This window comes from Kogia breviceps, chromosome X (assembly GCF_026419965.1).
Source record: "Kogia breviceps isolate mKogBre1 chromosome X, mKogBre1 haplotype 1, whole genome shotgun sequence".
Taxonomy (NCBI): domain Eukaryota; kingdom Metazoa; phylum Chordata; class Mammalia; order Artiodactyla; family Physeteridae; genus Kogia; species Kogia breviceps.
Genome location: NC_081330.1, coordinates 31,479,395 through 31,497,645, shown reverse-complemented (window position 1 = coordinate 31,497,645; position 18,251 = coordinate 31,479,395). Strand labels below are relative to the sequence as shown.

Genomic DNA, 18,251 nt, shown 5'->3' with positions numbered 1-18,251 from the left:
CTCAAGTCCCTGATAAGAAGACTCTGTATGCACTAAGACTCTCTATCCACTTACCATGTATAGACATCCTGTAAGATACAGCCTTAGCAGCCAGCTAGCCTCTTTCTGTGCCATCTTATATAAAACATAGATATACTTGAATTGTTGCTCTGCCCTTGAGAATAGACTTCTATAACTCCACTCAAGAAAGATAGTCCTTATTTTCAAAAGGTATTAAAGAAATTAAAAGTATCTTACATTGGTACAGCTATTATGAAAACAATAAGGAATTTCCTCAAAAATTTAAAAATAGAACTACCATATGATCCAGCAACCCCCCCTTCTGGGTATATATCCAAAGGAAATGAAATCATTATCTCCAAAAGATATCTACACACCCATGTTCACTGAAGTATTATTCACAATAGCCAAGATATGGAAACAACCTAAGTGTCTGTCAACAGATGAATGGATTAAAAAATGTGATATATATATATACAATGGAATATTATTCATAAAAAAGAAGGAAATTCTGCCACTTATCAGAACATGGACCTGGAGGACGTTATGCTAAGTGAATAAGCCAGACACAGAAAGACAAATGCTGTATGATGACACTTATATGTAGAATCTAAAAAAGTTGAACTCATAGAACAAGAGAGTAGAACAGTGGTTGCCAAAGGCTAGGGAATGGGGGATATGGGTAGATGTTGGTCAAAGGGTACAAATTTCCAGTTATAAGATGAATAATTTCTGGAGATTTAATGTACAGTATGATGATTATAGTTAATAGTACTATACTGTATTACCAGAAATTTGCCAAGACAGTAGATCTTAAGTGAGGTGATGGATGTGTTAATTAATGTCATTTTGGTAATTGTTTCACAATGTATATGTATATTAAATCATCATTTTGTACATCTTTAAAAAAATCACATTGTACAACATAAATATATACAATTTTTATTTGTCAATCATACTTCAATGAAGCTATAAAAATTAAATAAATAAATGGATCTTACATTTTATGTATGAAAAATCAATAATATATATAAACAATGACACCAAAAACGGAAATTAGGGAATCAATAAATTATTTTAAAAGTCTCTTTCTTATAGATTCATTATGTGTTTATTATAAATAATAAATTGATCTGATAGATTTCAAATGTGAATCAGTTATATATGCAACTTTTTAGAAATGTTTCTAACACTTAAAGTGAGGAATAACTTAAGAACTATGTAGAACATTTGATGATCTTGATATTTCCATTTCTCTCACACCACCTCCAATTTTGCTCCTTCAATATATACTCCAAATCCAACCACTTTACACCTTTACATTATACTGTTGCAAACAACCATCATCTATTACCTGCATAACGGGTCTCCCTATTTCCTGCTTCCACTCTTGCCCTCTACTGTCTTTTCTCAAAACAGCAACCAGAGTGATTCATATTTAAAACATAAGTCAGGGTCTTCCCCGGTGGTCCACTGGTTAAGAATCTGCCTTCCAATGCAGGGGACACGGGTTCAATCCCTGGTCCAGGAACTAAGATACCACATGCTGCAGGGCAACTAAGCCCGCGCACCACAACTACTGAGATCACTCGCCTCAACAAGAGAGCCTGCGAGCCGCAAACTACAGAGCCCAGCGCCCTGGAGCCCATGTGCCACAACTAGAGAGAGAAGACCCGCACACCACAACTAGAAAGAAGCCCGAGTGCTGCAACGAAAAGCCCGTACACTGCAATGAATAAAAGATCCCTCATGCCTCAATGAAAGATCCTGTGTGCTGCAACTAAGACCTGACGCAGTCAAAAAAATAAAAAATAAAATAAGTCAAATCACCACTTCACTGCTCTGTTCATAACCCCGCAAATGGCTTCCCATCTTAGTCACATAAAAAGCCAAAAATTTAATGATAGCTCCTTCCTAGCCATGCACAATTTTCCCACCTCCCCGCCCCCAACCTTTAATACTCTGACCTCCTGTTCACTAAGACACCAGCCACTCTCCCAACCTCAAGGCCTTTGTATTTGGTTTTCTCTCCCTATGACACTTTTCCACCAGCTTTCTCCATAGCTGATGCCCTTATCCCCTTCATGTCTTTGCTCAAATGTCACTTCTCATCAAGGCTTTTCCTGACCATCCTATTTAATATTACAACCTCCAAAAACACAACTTCTTATCCCCCTTCATATTTTTTTTCTCCATAGCACTTATCATTTATGCTATTTATTTTACTTACTTATTTTGTTTATGGTCCATCTTCCCTCACTAGAATGTAAGCTCCATGAGGGCAGGGATTTTTGTGTTCTTTATTCACTGCTGTATTCACACAACCTAGAACAGTATCTGGCTCAGTATGTGTTTATTGAGTAAGTTAATGTATGAATGAAGCACATGAGATGATGCTTCTGACTAGGAGCACTCCTTTCCACATATGTTAATATGGAAATATTCTCTGGGTTGTTCTTTCCCTCTACCACTAGGCATTATTCTTAAGCATATTCCTGAAAAGTGTCTAAAAGTTTCCAGTAACACCAGACACAGCAGCTTGATTGCTTTTAGGCATTGACCATGGGAGCATCTAACAACTGTGAACTATAATGAACTCAGTTCACATACTTGCTTCTGATGGCAATCCAAAGTGCTGACTTCTGTCTTTACAGAACTACGTGGTCCTATATTTTGCCTTCCTATATTAATAACAACAAATTAAATAAATGTACAATTGTAGTGTCAACTACAAATTGGCACTTGCCATTGGGACTTGCCATCTACCTCTACAAGGATTAAATCAGGTGCTGCTGCAGATGCTGATTTTCAACAATCCCTGAAAGGAGTTCAGTGGGGAGAGCAGAAATGAGGCACTCTGTGCTCTGGGAAAAATTGGCAGAACAGGTTTTCAGATAGTTAGATATTTTTAGGAGCCAATTTTATGAGCCCAATTCTTGTATCTCCTCATATCCAGAAAAAACACTAAAATCCTTCATGGTGATGACTGCTCTTCATGACTAGCAGAAAACTTCTGCAAAAAAATATGCACTCGATTGCAGGTACTTCCCCTTCACCAAAATCACATACATACTGACCTTCCCCACTGCCTCTTTGGAGCAGTTTCTGGGATGCCATCTCCCAGGCTGCAGTCCTCATTTTGCCCCAAATAAACCTTAACTTGCAACTCTCACGTTGTGCACTTTTTTTTGTTGACAGTTATTATGGTGACCACGAAGGGACCCAGAGTGGACATCTCTCCTTCACCTGAACTCTACAAGGAACTGGAGCCTTGGTACCAGCCGAGGCCACTTGTGCCCATCTGCCTCCTTGGAGAGTCCAGACGAATTTGGGTAAGTCTCTCCTGGTTCTCAGATCTCCCAGATTGGTTGATGATCCTGAGTTTTATTTGGCGGTGTAGCAGATACCTGCCTCCTCCCAGTTGAAAGATATTGATTGAGGGGGCCCCTCGTTGAAAGATACCAGGGAAATACCCAGTGGAAAGATACTGGGTGGGGCTTGGTTGAAAGATACCAGGGAATACCCACCCAGGTGAAAGATACTGGTTGGGGGGCTGGTTGAAAGATATCAGGGTTTGCTCAGTTGTAGGAGACTGAGTGGTCTGTGCTGAGTGGTTAGGTAAGAGGCTGATCTGATGCTTTTCCTCAATTCAGCTGCCTTAATAGAATTTGTCGGGATAGAAATGAAGATATTACCTGAGAGCTTTGCTCCAAAGAAAAGGGACAAGACTCCTCCCGGCCGGTTACAGCTTTCTCAGGTGACTGAGAAATTTACAGGAATGGTGGAGGCAGAGTCCTCATACCGTGCAGTGGTCCCATAGGGAAACCCATTCATTAATTAAACACTTGCTCGTCCAGAGGTTGCAGATAAGAATTAGCCACTCAGCGATCCGAGCACCCGCGGTGGTCTTAGACCGCCAAAGGGAGAAACTTTTCCCAGAGCACAGAGTGCCTCATTTCTGCTCTCCCCGCTGAACTCCTTTCAGGGATTGTTGAACTGCCAAAGGGAGACAAGTAAGAGGGCTGAAATGACTCTGGGGTGATGCCTAGAGGAGTTAAGCTCACAAGCAGCACCCTGGCCCACCACACAACTTCATTAGTAAATTTTATCCCTGACAAATTCAACTTTAAGATAGGAAATAGAGCCTCTCAAACACAGAAACAAGGGGCGTCAGAAAGCCAGCCTCTGACTAACACTCCAGCCAGGTTTATGTATGTACCAAAACTCATACTTAAAAGTACCTTCTTAATTGGGGAACTTATACTAAAGGAGATCTCAACCTAGAAAGACCAAATTGGGGTTCTTTTTTTTCTTTTTTTTTTTTTTTGTGATATGCGGGCCTCTCACTGTTGTGGCCTCTCCCGTTGCGAAGCACAGGCTCCGGACACGCAGGCTCAGCGGCCATGGCTCACGGGCCCAGCCGCTCCGCGGCACGTGGGATCCTCCCAGACCGGGGCACGAACCCGTGTCCCCTGCATCGGCAGGCGGGCTCCCAACCACTGCGCCACCAGGGAAGCCCAGGGGTTCTTTTGATATTCCAAAATTAACATTTTTGCACACACAGTTAGGAAAAAAAAAAAAAGCCGGATGTAAGATCAAACAGACTGAATGGAATGCTTACTTTGATTGGTATCTAGAAGCTTCTAAAAGAGAAAATGATAGAGTAACTTTTTTGCAGGAAACCAATAATTAATTACTTGAAACTATATCAGACCAACTTTTCAAAACCACTAAAAAGAAAGAAAAGGGGGTATCTTTGAAAATTATGAACCTTAAATTGCACCAATTAAGTACACAATGCCAGTCGAAGTTTAACCGACCCCCATTTAATTCCCAACCAGTAGAGAAAGCTAGCTTGAAGGAAAAAAAAAAATTCTCTTCAGAATTCTGACCCTAAGGGAATAAATCCTACTAGTAGAACCTGATTTTCTCTCCCTGTGCCTTGAGACCAGAGGTCTCAGCAACACTTGTCTTATCTAGACCATCTCTAATTCCTGAGATTGAGAAGAAAAAAAAATACTGGAAGAAGCCTTTTAAAATTGTTTCTTATTCCAACTGTTATTTATAAACTAGTGAGTTTTATATTATGATACCTGATTCATGACTAAGTATAGAAAATGCAACTAGATCTCTTGTGTCTGTCTGGATATATGTATGTCTCAGTATGTGTCTGTCTTTGGATAATATTGCTGTGGTTAATTTGTAAATGAGCTCTATTTAATTGGCTTAAAGAAAAGTAAGCACTTACAAATCAAACAATTCTAAATACAAGAGAAATTAAGCTAGATAAATTTCAGGTTCACATGAATTGGGAAATATTCAGTATTAAATTAATATTTGGTATTAATGTTTAAGTTTGTTGATCTAATTAATATAGACATGTTTCTAGAGTCATCAGCATTAAGTATAATACTTTTATTATGCCTAGGTGTAATATAAACTAAATAAAATCTTGTTATATCTGTTACAAATTTGTCAGCAAGGAAAGTAACTTGATATGAAGAAACTTGTTAAGGAAAGAAAACGTAAATGAGATAAGAGCTTTCAGATAAACTCTATTAAGAATAATTTTGCTTTAGGAATGTCTGTCTAAAATTGTGTCTCCAGATTCTGGTAACTTGCAGTTCTAGAGTTGTGCTAAATTAAGTGATGGAAGCTTATTGAATAGCTAGGTCATTCCCAAATAAAATAAGATACTGAAACATTAGTTACTGAACATCAGCTTACTTTTACAGAGAAGCAAAAGGTATTTAGGACTATTAATGAATATGTTTGGTGCCACTTTCTCTAAAGAAAGCAAATGTTTTTAGAAAATATCACTAGTATTTATGTTCACCAATCTACAGAATGCTGACATAAAAGACAGTTCATAGTTGCTTAAGGAAAATAAGATGTGTGTTTTCAGTAAAGAAGGCATGAAGAATGGAATTACATTTTATTAAGGGAAAAGGAAGTAGGTCTGACTTACAGGTGGCTGTTTCTGAATTGGAAAATAAAATGCTGGATATAGAAAGTGACAAAGGGTTTGTGGAAAACCCTGAGAAAAGAGTTTGGGGCATGGTCAGGATTGACTAAGTTTAAAATAAATTTAATTGAGTAAATTAATTTTAAAAGTAAGCTGGTGCAAAACTTGAATTTGGCTTCTCTCTCTCTTAAGAGGACGAGATTTCTTAAAATGTTGAACTGCCTTTGATAACAGATTTCAAGCTTTTTTACCTTTTGAGTGATCTGTTCTGTATTTGCCTTTGAAATCTTTTATTGTTACTTTGGCTAAGTGAATAACTATTGTTTCGCAGTGACCTGTGATCCTACCTCACTGAGTGTTCTAAATCCTTTTTGATATTTTTTGACAAAACTTCCTAAATCAAATTCTAATGAAGGCTCTAATGAAGTCCTTTTGACCTCTAGCTAACTTTAGTATGCTTCAAAGTGCCCCTCAAACATCCCAAAGAGAGATTATAAAATAGGTTCATTTGGTACGTTAAGTTACATGGGAAGTATTGTCAAATGAGTAATAAATCTTCTTAGGTTTTAGTGTAAGGTAAATGTTATTAATATAGATATTCTAGAAATTATATAGAGTTCCTAAAATTCTGACAAGTCCTGGTAAAATGTTATCAGTCATAATTTTAGTTATTATCTTAAAGTGTTGTACGTCACAGCATTAACCAAGTTGCTTTGTCAGTTGCATTGCATTGTAAGCAGATTTTAAACATGCCTTAAGTCTTTTGTCATTATAGACACGGTTTCACTCTGATGCAAATGCTTCCTCTTCAAGAAGATTTATAGAAAGGGCTTTTGAATAAATACAACTCTCTGACTTTCAGACCATAATGCTGAACTGGGTAGGAAACTAAAGAATTCTAATGAAAAACCTGATGGCTTCATAAAGCTGTTAACAAAAAGGATTAGTTACATAGGATTGAGTGAACTGGTGAATATGGTTATAAATTTTATGGTTTCTATCTGAAAAATTACTGGTTTAAATCTGTGTTTTCCAAGTGTAAGGTAAACCTTCCCCTCAAACTAATTATGACTTACAATAATTAGTAAATTATACCTTTGTAAGCAGAATTGAAACATTTATCTTTTTTATCTGTTCCCTCCAGACGTTGGAAACTCTTAGGTTCCCATCAGCTTTATCAGATAAATTAGGAAGGCTACCTCACTAGTAGGTATAGAAATCTCAAGGTATTTTGGGGACCTTGAAAAGGGAAGAACTCACCTAGATCTGTTAGGCAAAATCTGTGATAAGCCCTTGGCATGACTTTCCTAGCCCTGAGAGGTCTTTTGAAAGTCCAGTCTGAGACTCCTTATAACAGTTTCAGCAAGCAAAAAGCCTATATGATCAATTATAGTTATATAAATCATCAGGCCAAGTTTATTGAGACCAGATTTATTTTGCAAACAAGTTAGTCTTAATTTGGTTATATTTGGTAGAAATGAGGGTAATTTTAGAGAGAAAAAAATGTTTCAATGAGTGTTAAATCCCAGTTTTGTTAATGGAGGTCCGTATTTACTAACTTCCCAGATAGTTCCTTGCTGTTATGTTATATTGATGTAAAGTTAAACTGAATTATTAAAAGGACACTCTAAGTTTGTTTCTGAAGTTTATCTCAGTAATCTACCTTTGAATGAAAATCAAATCCCCATGACTTGCAACCAGGGAATTATGCATACTGGAAGAGACTATCTCCAACCTAGATGGAAGGACACTTATCAGAGGAGAAATTACACTCACACCAGGACAAGAAGGAGATGACATCAGAAGTAGACAGGTTGCCCAAGATCCTAGACCTGACTTGTATGATCGTTTATAATATTTTCTTGACTTCTTAGAGCTTTGTATATGAATCAAATGTTTTCCTATCATGGGCACGATCCTATGCTAAATTTAAAAATCAATCCACACTACTAGGTATATACCCTGAGAAAACCATAATTCAAAAAGAGACATGTACCACAATGTTCACTGCAGCACTATTTACAATAGCCAGGACATGGAAGCAACCTAAGTTTCCATCAAGAGATGAATGGATAAAGAAGTTGTGGCACATATATACAATGGAGTGTTACTCAGCCATAAAAAGAAACAAAACTGAGTTACTTGTAGTGAGGTGGATGGACCTAGAGTTTGTCATACAGAGTGAAGTGGGTCAGAAAGAGAGGGACAAATACCGTATGCTAACACATATATATGGAATCTAAAAAAAAAATGTCATGAAGAGATTAGGGGTAGGACGGGAATAAAACACAGACCTACTAGAGCATAGACTTGAGGACACGGGGAGGGGGAAGGGTAAGCTGTGATGAAGTGAGAGAGTGGCATGGACATATATACACTACCAAACATAGGGTGGATAGCTAGTGGGAAGCAGCCACATAGCACAGGGAGATCAGCTTGGTGCTTTTTGACCACCTAGAGGGGTGGGATAGGGAGGGTGGGAGGGAGACACAAGAGGGAGGAGATATGGGGATATATGTATATGTATAGCTGATTCACTTTGTTATAAAGCAGAAACTAACACACCATTGTAAAGCAATTATACTCCAATAAAGATGTTTTTTAAAAAATCAATCCAATTGCTGGGTTTGCAGCCAATTACCTGTATCTAGTACTTTTGGGTTATCTTGGTGGATTTCTCCCCTCCAAGGCTCTAATTGGATGGCCCTTAGGAAATTTATTCTAGAGGAAAGAAATTATAGTCCTGTTCAGCAGATTCCCTCACCTAGCCAATTAATAATACCTGCTCTGACCCTGGCCATAAAAAATGAATTTTCCTCTAAAGTTACTCAAGCTCAATCAGAGCAACAAGCAATATTTCAGCCAAGGAATAAAACCTCTCACAATTATGGGATGGATTTATGTGTTAACAACAGGGTGTGGTCATTTAAGTTTTAACGCCCCCCTTTATCTTGGAAACAATCAAATTATACTAAGGATAACTAGCCTAGTAACACTAGGAAATTGGGCTGGGAGCATTATGGACCGTGTCAAAATATAATTTTCCTGCAAGATAAGGATTGGTACAGAACAGACTAAGTCAGATGACCTGAGGATATACTGGGCTGCACCTAATGGAAGTTCTTGGCTTAATTCTTACTTATGACTTTAATAATACTGCTAGCTATGTTATTTGTATTTTGCTTGTTTTACAAGATTGTTGTTTCTGGCATTACCAAATGTGTGATTGAGCCTCCCGTAAAAATACATAGTTTTATATGAGATCAGTGATTGTAATAGTGTGACTCTGGATATGGAAAGATACAACAAGAGGGAATTTTTCTTGGACCATAACAGATTAGTAAGACAGGTGGTCCAGAGCTACCTTTAGCAATTGTTTATAAGACCTAGTCCAGTAATAGCACACTGAGTGGCCTATCTTCGCCAGACCTAGGAATGAGCCTTCCTAGCACCGTGGGATGAAATGGTCATGAAATACCTCCCAAAGCATTGTCGAATTTATGACCATGAGGGAGCCCTGTCAACTACAAATTGGCACTTGCCATTGGCACTTACCGTCTACCTCTACAAGGATTAAATCAGGTGCTGCTGCAGATGCTGATTTTCAACACCCCCTGAAAAGAGTTCAGTGGGGAGAGCAGAAATGAAGCACTCTGTGCTCTGGGAAAAACTGGCAGAACAGGTCTTCAGATAGTTAGATGTTTTTAGGAGCCGATTTTATGAGCCCAATTCTTGTATCTCCTCATATCCAGAAAAACAGTAAAATCATTCATGGTGATGACTGCTCTTCGTGACTAGCAGAAAGCTTCTGCAAAAAAATATCCGCTCAATTGCATGTACTCCCCCTTCACCAAAATCACATATATACTGACCTTCCCCACTGCTTCTTTGGATCAGTTTCTCAGAGCTATCTGGGATGCTGTGTCCTGGACTGCAGTCCTCACTTTGCCCCAAATAAAACTTAACTCACAGCTCTCACACTGTGCATTTTTTTTTAAGTCAACAGTAGCTTTACAAGTGTGCCATAGAGAGGAATCTGTGCCAATGATTCCTTCTTATTCCTAAGTGTATACACCCAGAGAACCTGCTCTCTGTTACTTCCCGATAAGGAGCAATGGAGTGGTCTGAGAGCTGAATTTCTGTTCATGGGGTGCAGTTCTATCACTAATTTTTTCTTTTATCACTGAAAAACCTGCTATACATATAGTGATTGTGTATGTGTATACAGGCTTTTCATTCGAACATTTTGTAACATATTTTAAATTGAGTATTCAGTTCAGAGACTAGTCAAATTCTACATGTAGAGTTTAGACTCCGAATTCTCCCACAGGAACTAAGGTAGTCAAGTGTAGCAGAACATGCCACCCCAAAATATGCCTCTTTGACATATAAATTATTTTGAGCTAATTATTTTGACAAACAGCAGACACAGGAGATGCTCTGAAAATAGAGAAGTTGCTCTTTTGTAAGGAAAATTTACATTTATAGAGTAAACCTCCACTTGTGTCTCCCTTTCTGTACCAAGAAGGGAAGGAAGACTAAATCACAACAGAATCTTACCAATGGAAAAGGTGCCTACTTAAATCTGTATAACAAACCTTACCCTTGTTTACTGTGCTTTTCCTGGTCACCTCCCATACCTGGTTCACCCCACACCCAACATCTTTCTTTTGTCTTTAACTGAAGATGGTATTTATTAAAGGTGATGACTTGGCCGTCTTGGGGAGTTACTCAGTTTTCCTGGGTATCTCCCATGTATACATGAAGCATACATGTTAATAAAGTTCTGTTTGTTCTTCTTTTGTTAATCTGTCTTTTATTATGTGGGGGACGGTCTCATCCAAGAACTCGGAAGGGTAGAGGGAAAATTATTTTTTCCTCCCCTACAGTAGCTATAAACAATCCACCAGTTTTTAGGGGAAAGGGAAGCCTGTAGGAAACCTTTGCAGGTGAGAGGAGTTAGTAGTAGTTTGCTGTGTCCTAGTGACAGTATCCTCATTTACTAGTTAGGTAGTACTATCACCAAAGTATGTGCACAAATAGCATTACACATGCTACTGCAGAATTATGAGTCATGAAAGTAAAGCAATAGCAACATCTGGAAAGCAAGCATTGGCTCTTATCAAAACCAAAGAATAAGCCCAAGGGCCCTTATAGCTAAATTCAAAAGCTAAATGTGAATGTCTAATTTGATATCCTTTGAAGGTGTTGCAGTTCCTTTATTTCTTACTTGTTTCTGTGTTCTGAAAAATGAAAACTGGAAGATGCTACATTTATTTTAAAACATCAGTTTGGTATATAAGGCAGCGATTATGGCAAACCCTTTTTGAATTAAAAATCAGAACAAATGGTCAATGCTACTTAACAAAAGTACTTGATCTTGAATATATTTTCAGTGAAATGTTTAATGAAAAAAGGAGATAATTGATAATAGTGATTATTATTATGTGGTATTTTGTACGATAGTAGAGAAACCAAAAAATGTTCCCTCTTGTTCATTTACAGAAGGTTCTTAACAAAGAGCTCATATATGCCTAAGGATATTTCAGAGTTGCTGAATATGCCTAAATATACAACTAATAATACTTCACTGAGCTTGTGAAAATAGATAATTTATCTGAATATCTGAATGCAGGAGAGTAACAGACAGGATACAGTCCAGAAAATGAAAGAGTCACATTAATGAGGGGTGTAGATCTCTCACTGAATGAATTCTTTTACCCCCAAAACATAAGCTATTTGATATCACAGTTGAAAATATGGCAGAACTGAAAAATAGTTTTCCTATTTAAAAAATGTGTTTCTTTGAATTTTATAGGAATGAAACTTTTAAAATGCCATGTCTGAAAGATGGCTTCAGGGATAGATAGTAAATTATGAAACCTGAACCAAATGCTCAGGGAATAAGGATGTCTTCACCAAATTGATTTTCTTATGAAATGTAGCTAAATTCATTTTTGTTCAAATTTTTGTTGAATAAGAATATTCTAAAGAATATTAATAAAACCAAATTCAAGTGTATTAGATTAATGAAAACCAAAACAAGCTATTTTTTTATGCTTGAACATGTGGTACATTTTCAGATTGTCATTTTGAAAAATAATCACTCTCCAGTAGTCTAGATATAGGTGAATTTGTGTGTTTACTAGTGTTTTCCTATTTTCAAAAAATAGGAAAAAAAAACCCCTCAGACAGGAGATTTATTGTGATGTTTCATTTTTTAATGAAAATGCAAAATAACCTGCTTAATCAATTGGAAATTGTAGTTAGGTAGATAATGCGAATGTAAGATTTCCCATATATAAAGAAAGCAGGTTGATAGAAAGAAATTTGAATATTTGATACTTAGATATTTTTATCCTTTCTGTCACTTTCCAAATTCAGCTTTGTGTGTTTTCTGCATGCAGCTATGACAGAAGCTATGTGCCCTGGCCCCAGCTCTGGGTGTTGGTGCAGGTCAGGCCACATGCTGAGTGCTAAACAATTCACCAGCTGTGTATCAGAGTGTGAGCGCAGGGGGATCTGCCACAAACTACTCCTATTCATCATATGGGAAAGATGAGAGACCAAAAATAAAAAGAAAGAAAGAAAAGAAATGCATATTTTTCTCAGCTCTACTCTTTAGGAAGGATCTCAATTACATCTTTTCTTTGTCTGAGTTTAAATAATGGAACTCATGAACCTGCAATCTTAATGAGAAAAAAAGGCTAGGGGTGGGGGAGGAGATACCGTGTCCAATGTAGTGGAAAGAGAAAAGAAGTGAAGACAATAGCTTTAAACAGATGAGAACATGTGAAGCATGTTGCTCATGAAAAACCTTACCACTACTTTGTGAAGATTTGTGAATTAATCTAGCAAATATAATTATGAAATGGATATTATTTTGGTTTTATTTTCAATTTTATCTATCTATCTATCTATTTATTTATTTATGGCTGGGTTGGGTCTTCATTGCTGCACGTGGGCTTTCTCTAGTTGCAGCGAGCGGGGGCTATTCTTCATTGTAATGCTTGGGCTTCTCATTGCGGTGGCTTCTCTGGTTGCAGAGCATGGGCTCTAGGCCTGCAGGCTTCAGTAGTTGTGGCACTCTCACTCAGTAGTTGTGGCTCATGGGCTCTAGAGTGCAGGCTCAGTAGTTGTGGCACACAGGCTTAGTTGCTCCACGGCATCTGGGATCTTTCTGGACCAGGGCTCAAACCAGTGTCCCCTGAATTGGCAGGCGGATTCTTAACCACTGCACCACCAGGGAAGCCCTGAAATGGATATTTTCAATGCCACAGAATAAAATGCAAAGGATAAGAAAAGGAACAAGCTTAAGTGATTATTTACCCAATTTCATTTTTGGGATGCATTTATTTTCACCTCCCATTTATTTGAGGGTAGGTATTTCAAAATGGTAGCAAAATTATCAAACTAAACTTAAACAACTTGGCTAACTTTTCTAACTTTTAAGATGCTCTAGGTATGTTTTGACAATTAAAAAAGAAAAATAAAATATCCCACCACCTTCCTCTTGTAACAGGGAAGAACAAAACCTGACTGCATGTTGGATCTGTTTCTTTTACTTTGACCTTTGCTTTCCATTACTTTTGTTCTGTCTATAGCTATAGACATACATAAGGGCCTGCCTCGGGGAACCCTGCCCCTCTGCCTGAATGTTAAACTAAAGTGCCTTTGTTCAGCTCACAGGGAAATACCTCGACCTTGCCCACCTGTGAATGGCTGCAGAAAAGAAGAAATTAACACGTTCCCCTTCCCAAAGCTGGTTTTACTTTACTTCCTCACCTCCTCCCCCTCTCTGTTCTATAAAGGAAACTAGCATCCAGATCCCGATAAGATGATATTTTAGGACCCTAGTCCGCCATCTTCTAAGACGCCTGGCTTTCCGAATAAAGTCGTTATTCCTTGCCTCAACACCTTGTCTTCAATTTATTGTCCTGTTGTGCCACGAGCAGAGAGAGCTTGGACTCAGTAACACTCTCAAAAGGTTACCTTGATAGGCAGTATAATGTGACTCAGGAAACTAGTTCTCTAGTCTTATTCTGCCAGTTCCTTCCTAGCTGTGTGTTGTGAGACAAAGAGCTAACCTCTCTGGAGCTAGATTTCTTTGTCTTTAAAATGACAGGGTTAGGGCTTCCCTGGTGGCGCAGTGGTTGAGAGTCCACCTCCTCATATAGGGGACATGGGTTTGTGCCCCAGTCTGGGAGGATCCCACATGCCGCGGAGCGGCTGGGCCCATGAGCCATGGCCACTGAGCCTGCGTGTCCATTCAGAGCCTGTGCTCCGCAATGGGAGAGGCCACAACAGTGAGAGGCCCGCGTACCGGGAAAAAAAAAAAAAAAAAAAAAAAAAATGACAGGGTTGGACTGGACCATCTGCAGGGCTCTTTTTCTTTCTTTCTTTTTCTTTTTTTTTTTTTTTTGTTGTTGTTGTTGTTGCTGTTGTTTGCCACACCATGCAGCTTGTGGGATCTTAGTTCCCCAACCAGGGATTGAACCCAGGCCTTCGGCAGTGAAAGTGCCATGTCCTAACCACTAGATTGCCAGGGAATTCCTTCTTTTTCCATTTTAAAATTCTATACCTTTAAAAAATTATTATTCCTCTTTTTAAGCTGTGCTTACTTGGTACAGAACAAAAGAGAGACTGGAAGAAAATGAGTTAGATAACCAAAATCAATTTAGGCAAGGAAAAATACTGTAGGCTTGAATTATCCAAATACACATAAATGCCCATAAGAGATATATAATTTCTTGAACTTCTGTTTACTTCATAGCATATAATTACATTATTTTGTAATGCAATTAATAATATTCAAAATGCCTCCATTTTGAAGATTAATTTTAAATGTTTTACTAAAAGGTCACTTCTTTTACAAGTACAAAACATTGCTAAAAACACTTAAATGGCCAATATGATATTTATCAGTAGCACCATTTGAGGCAGAATTGCTTCCCCATGTTCCTAGCAAAAGGGCATTTTCAAAGTCACACATGAGATGAAACTTCCATACTCTTCACTTGTGATATTTAGTTATCACCATGGGATATATTTTTCTGGTATTTTGGTATAAAAAGCATAATGACAGCTAAAGAAAAGTTGATGCTTTTTGTGACTTGAATTTCAGGGTTTAAAAAAATGCTTCTTTGCCATCATAAAAATGGGTAATGCCAAGAAACAGGTCTTAAATGTGTTACACCTCAATGTTAGAACTAATTTACAAAGAGACCATTTTGTAAGTTTGTATTTGTAAATGAATATTTGTAACCAGTGTGATTCAGGACACACTACCCTAAATATGGCACCTTGGCATATTGAATTTTTTTTTTTTACTGGAGTATAATTGCTTTACAATCTTGTGTTAGTTTCTGCTGTACAAAGAAGTGAATCAGCTATATGTATACATACATCCCCTCCTTCTTGGACCTCACTCCCCAACCCATCCCACCCATCTAGGTCATCACAGAGCACTGAGCTGATCTCCCTGTGCTATACAGCAGCTTCCCACTAGCTATCTATTTTTAAAATGGTAGCATATTTATGTCAAACCTAATCTCCCAATTCATCCCACCCTCTCCTTCCCCCTCTGTGTCAGCACAACCATTCTCTATGTCTGCATCTCTATTCCTGCCCTGCAAATAGGACCATTTTTCTAGACTCCACATACATGTGTTAATATGCAATATTTGTTTTTCTCTTTCTGACTTACTTCACTCTGTATGACAGACTCTAGGTCCATCCACCTCTCTACAAATGACCCAATTTCGTTCCTTTTTATGGCTGAGTAATATTCCATTATATATATGTACCACATTTTCTTTATCCATTCATCAGTTGATGGACATTTACATTGTTTCCATATCCTGGCTATTGTAAATAGTGCTGCAATGAACATTGGGGTACATATGATTTTTGAATTATGGTTTTCTCAGGATATATGCCCAGTAGTGGGATTGCTGGGTCATATGGTAATTCTATTTTTAGTTTTTTAAGGAGCTACATACTCCGTAGTGGCTGTATCAAATTATATTCCCACAACCAGTGCAAGAGGGTTCCCTTTTCTCCACACCCTTTCCAGCATTTATTGTTTCTAGGTTTTTCGCATATTGAATATTTTAAACTGAAGGAGTTTGAGAAAACAGCAGAAACATGAAGGTCACTCTGAAATCCACCCCAATCCTCTCTGCCACAGCCCCTACCCTGAAATGGGTCATAAAACCTTCATATGAGGCTGTGTCCTCCCTATACCCAGAGGAAAGGACCCATCCTGTTATAGGAAAGGGCCCAAGAGTGGGCTCTTGTCTAACACTCAGAAATGCATTGTCTGAGCAGACACACGTGCTGACAAAGAAAGAGACTATATTGGGAAGGGGCACCCAGGCAGAGAGGAGCACGGTAAGGGAACACAGGAGAACTCCTCTGCCACGTGGCTCGCCGTCTCAGGCCTTATGGTAATTGGGTTAGTTTCCGGGTTGTCTCTGGCCAATCACTCTGATTCAGGGTCCTTCCTGGTGGCACGCACACTGCTCAGCCAAGATGGATTCCAGCAAGAAGGATTCTGGGAGGTTGGTAGGACATATGGACTGGAGTCTCCTCTCTCCTTTTGACCTTTCCCGAATTCTTCCAGTTGGTGGTAGCTTGTTAGTTCCACATTCTTTACCAGGACCTCCTGTTGTAAGATAACTAATGCAAGTGGTTACTATGGTGCCTGGCCAGGGCAGGCAGTTTCAGTCAGTGGTTCCCCTAACAATCCTTTTCTCCAAAGACAAAGCGATGCCAACAAGAATCTTAACAAGCAGATCTTGCTAAATTTCCCTCATTTTACTACAATTATCTACTGTTAAATTGATTAAAAAGAGAGGCCATTATATTGAGGTGGCTCTAATGCCATGGCATCCTACATAAGCCAACCAAAATCTAAGCCTGTAAATGCCTCAAGGTTACAAAATCAAAATGCTAAGAACAACCAATCACAAATAGCCAACCAGGTTTTAAGCTATAGCAAATGAAATAATTTCCTTTTTTTGATTCTCTCTATAAATCTTTTCCCTAGCTCCTGTTGGTGGAGTTCCCCTAACCATTTCAGGTTCAGCATTGCCAGATTTGAATGGATAAATGCTCAGAAAGCTCTTAAAATGTTTAATATACCTCAGTTTATCTTTTAACACCACATATTCCCTAACCTCTCATATTCCTCCATGACTGTCCACTCTTCATTAAACCTAGCATAAAATACTCAGGTCTAACTGAGTATTTAGGTCTTTATTTCCTTATGAAAGCTCCTGTGTCATGTAAAACTTATATTAAATAAATTGGTATGCTTTACTTCTGTTTATTTGTCTTTGTCAGTTTAATTTTCAGACCCAGCCAGGGATCCTAAGAAGGCCACGGGAAACGTTTTTCTGCCCTACGTAACTTTATTTTCTTCAATATATAATTTCTATATATTTATTTGTGACAAGAGTCTTTCTTTTTCTAACCCTATTTTGAACATTCAAGCATAGGAAATATTCATGTGGAAAATTAGGTATATTTTGTAAAAATCCTCAAGAATAAATAAAATTGTTAAGTACTAATTAATAGAAAAATAATATTTATTGTATTTCTTTATATGCTAGGCACTGCACCATATATTTTACATATATTTTCTAATGTGAAAGATGGTTTACTTGCAAAGGGGTTATATCATGTACAATAAAAATTTTAAATTTTAAACAAAATAAATTTTAAAACTAGGTATGCAAAAAACATTCCATCTGCAGATTAACTACAGAAATCTGCATTACTGCATACTAGTAGAAAAAACTTTGTGGTTTTACTGCATACCAGGAGAAAAACAATGCCATTAAAGACATTAATTAATGTATTATCAAAGACATTAATTTAAAATAATTCTATTGAGTTAGAAAATGGTGAGTTAAAAAATAAAGGAGCTTATTTACAAATGGCCAAAAGGCACAGGAGATGCTCAGCATCACTCATCATCAGGGGAGTGCAAATCAAAACTACAGTGAGATATCACCTCACACTCAGTAGGATGCTGCTATCAAAAACGAGCAAAAAATAACAAGCGTTGGTGAGGTTGTGGAGAAATTGGAACCCTTATGCACTGTTGGCAGGATTGTAAAATGGTGCATCTGCTTTGGAAAACTGTACAGAGTTTCCTCAAAAAATTAAAAATAAAACTACCATATGATCCAGCAATTCTACTTTTAGGTATATATCCAGAAGAATTAAAAGCAGAGTTTCAAAGAAATATTTGTGCACCCATCCATCACAGCACTTTTCA

General features: G+C 37.9%; 1 protein-coding gene across 1 annotated transcript in view; it reads left to right on the top strand.

Moving 5' to 3' along the window:
- The first annotated feature begins 2,995 nt into the window (after positions 1 to 2,995).
- Positions 2,996 to 18,251, top strand: part of LUZP4 (leucine zipper protein 4) — a 68,913-nt gene continuing 53,657 nt past the window's right edge. Inside the window, 2 exon segments of the mRNA XM_067023155.1 lie at positions 2,996 to 3,041; positions 3,261 to 3,332. Coding sequence (XP_066879256.1) covers positions 2,996 to 3,041; positions 3,261 to 3,332 — 118 coding nt within the window.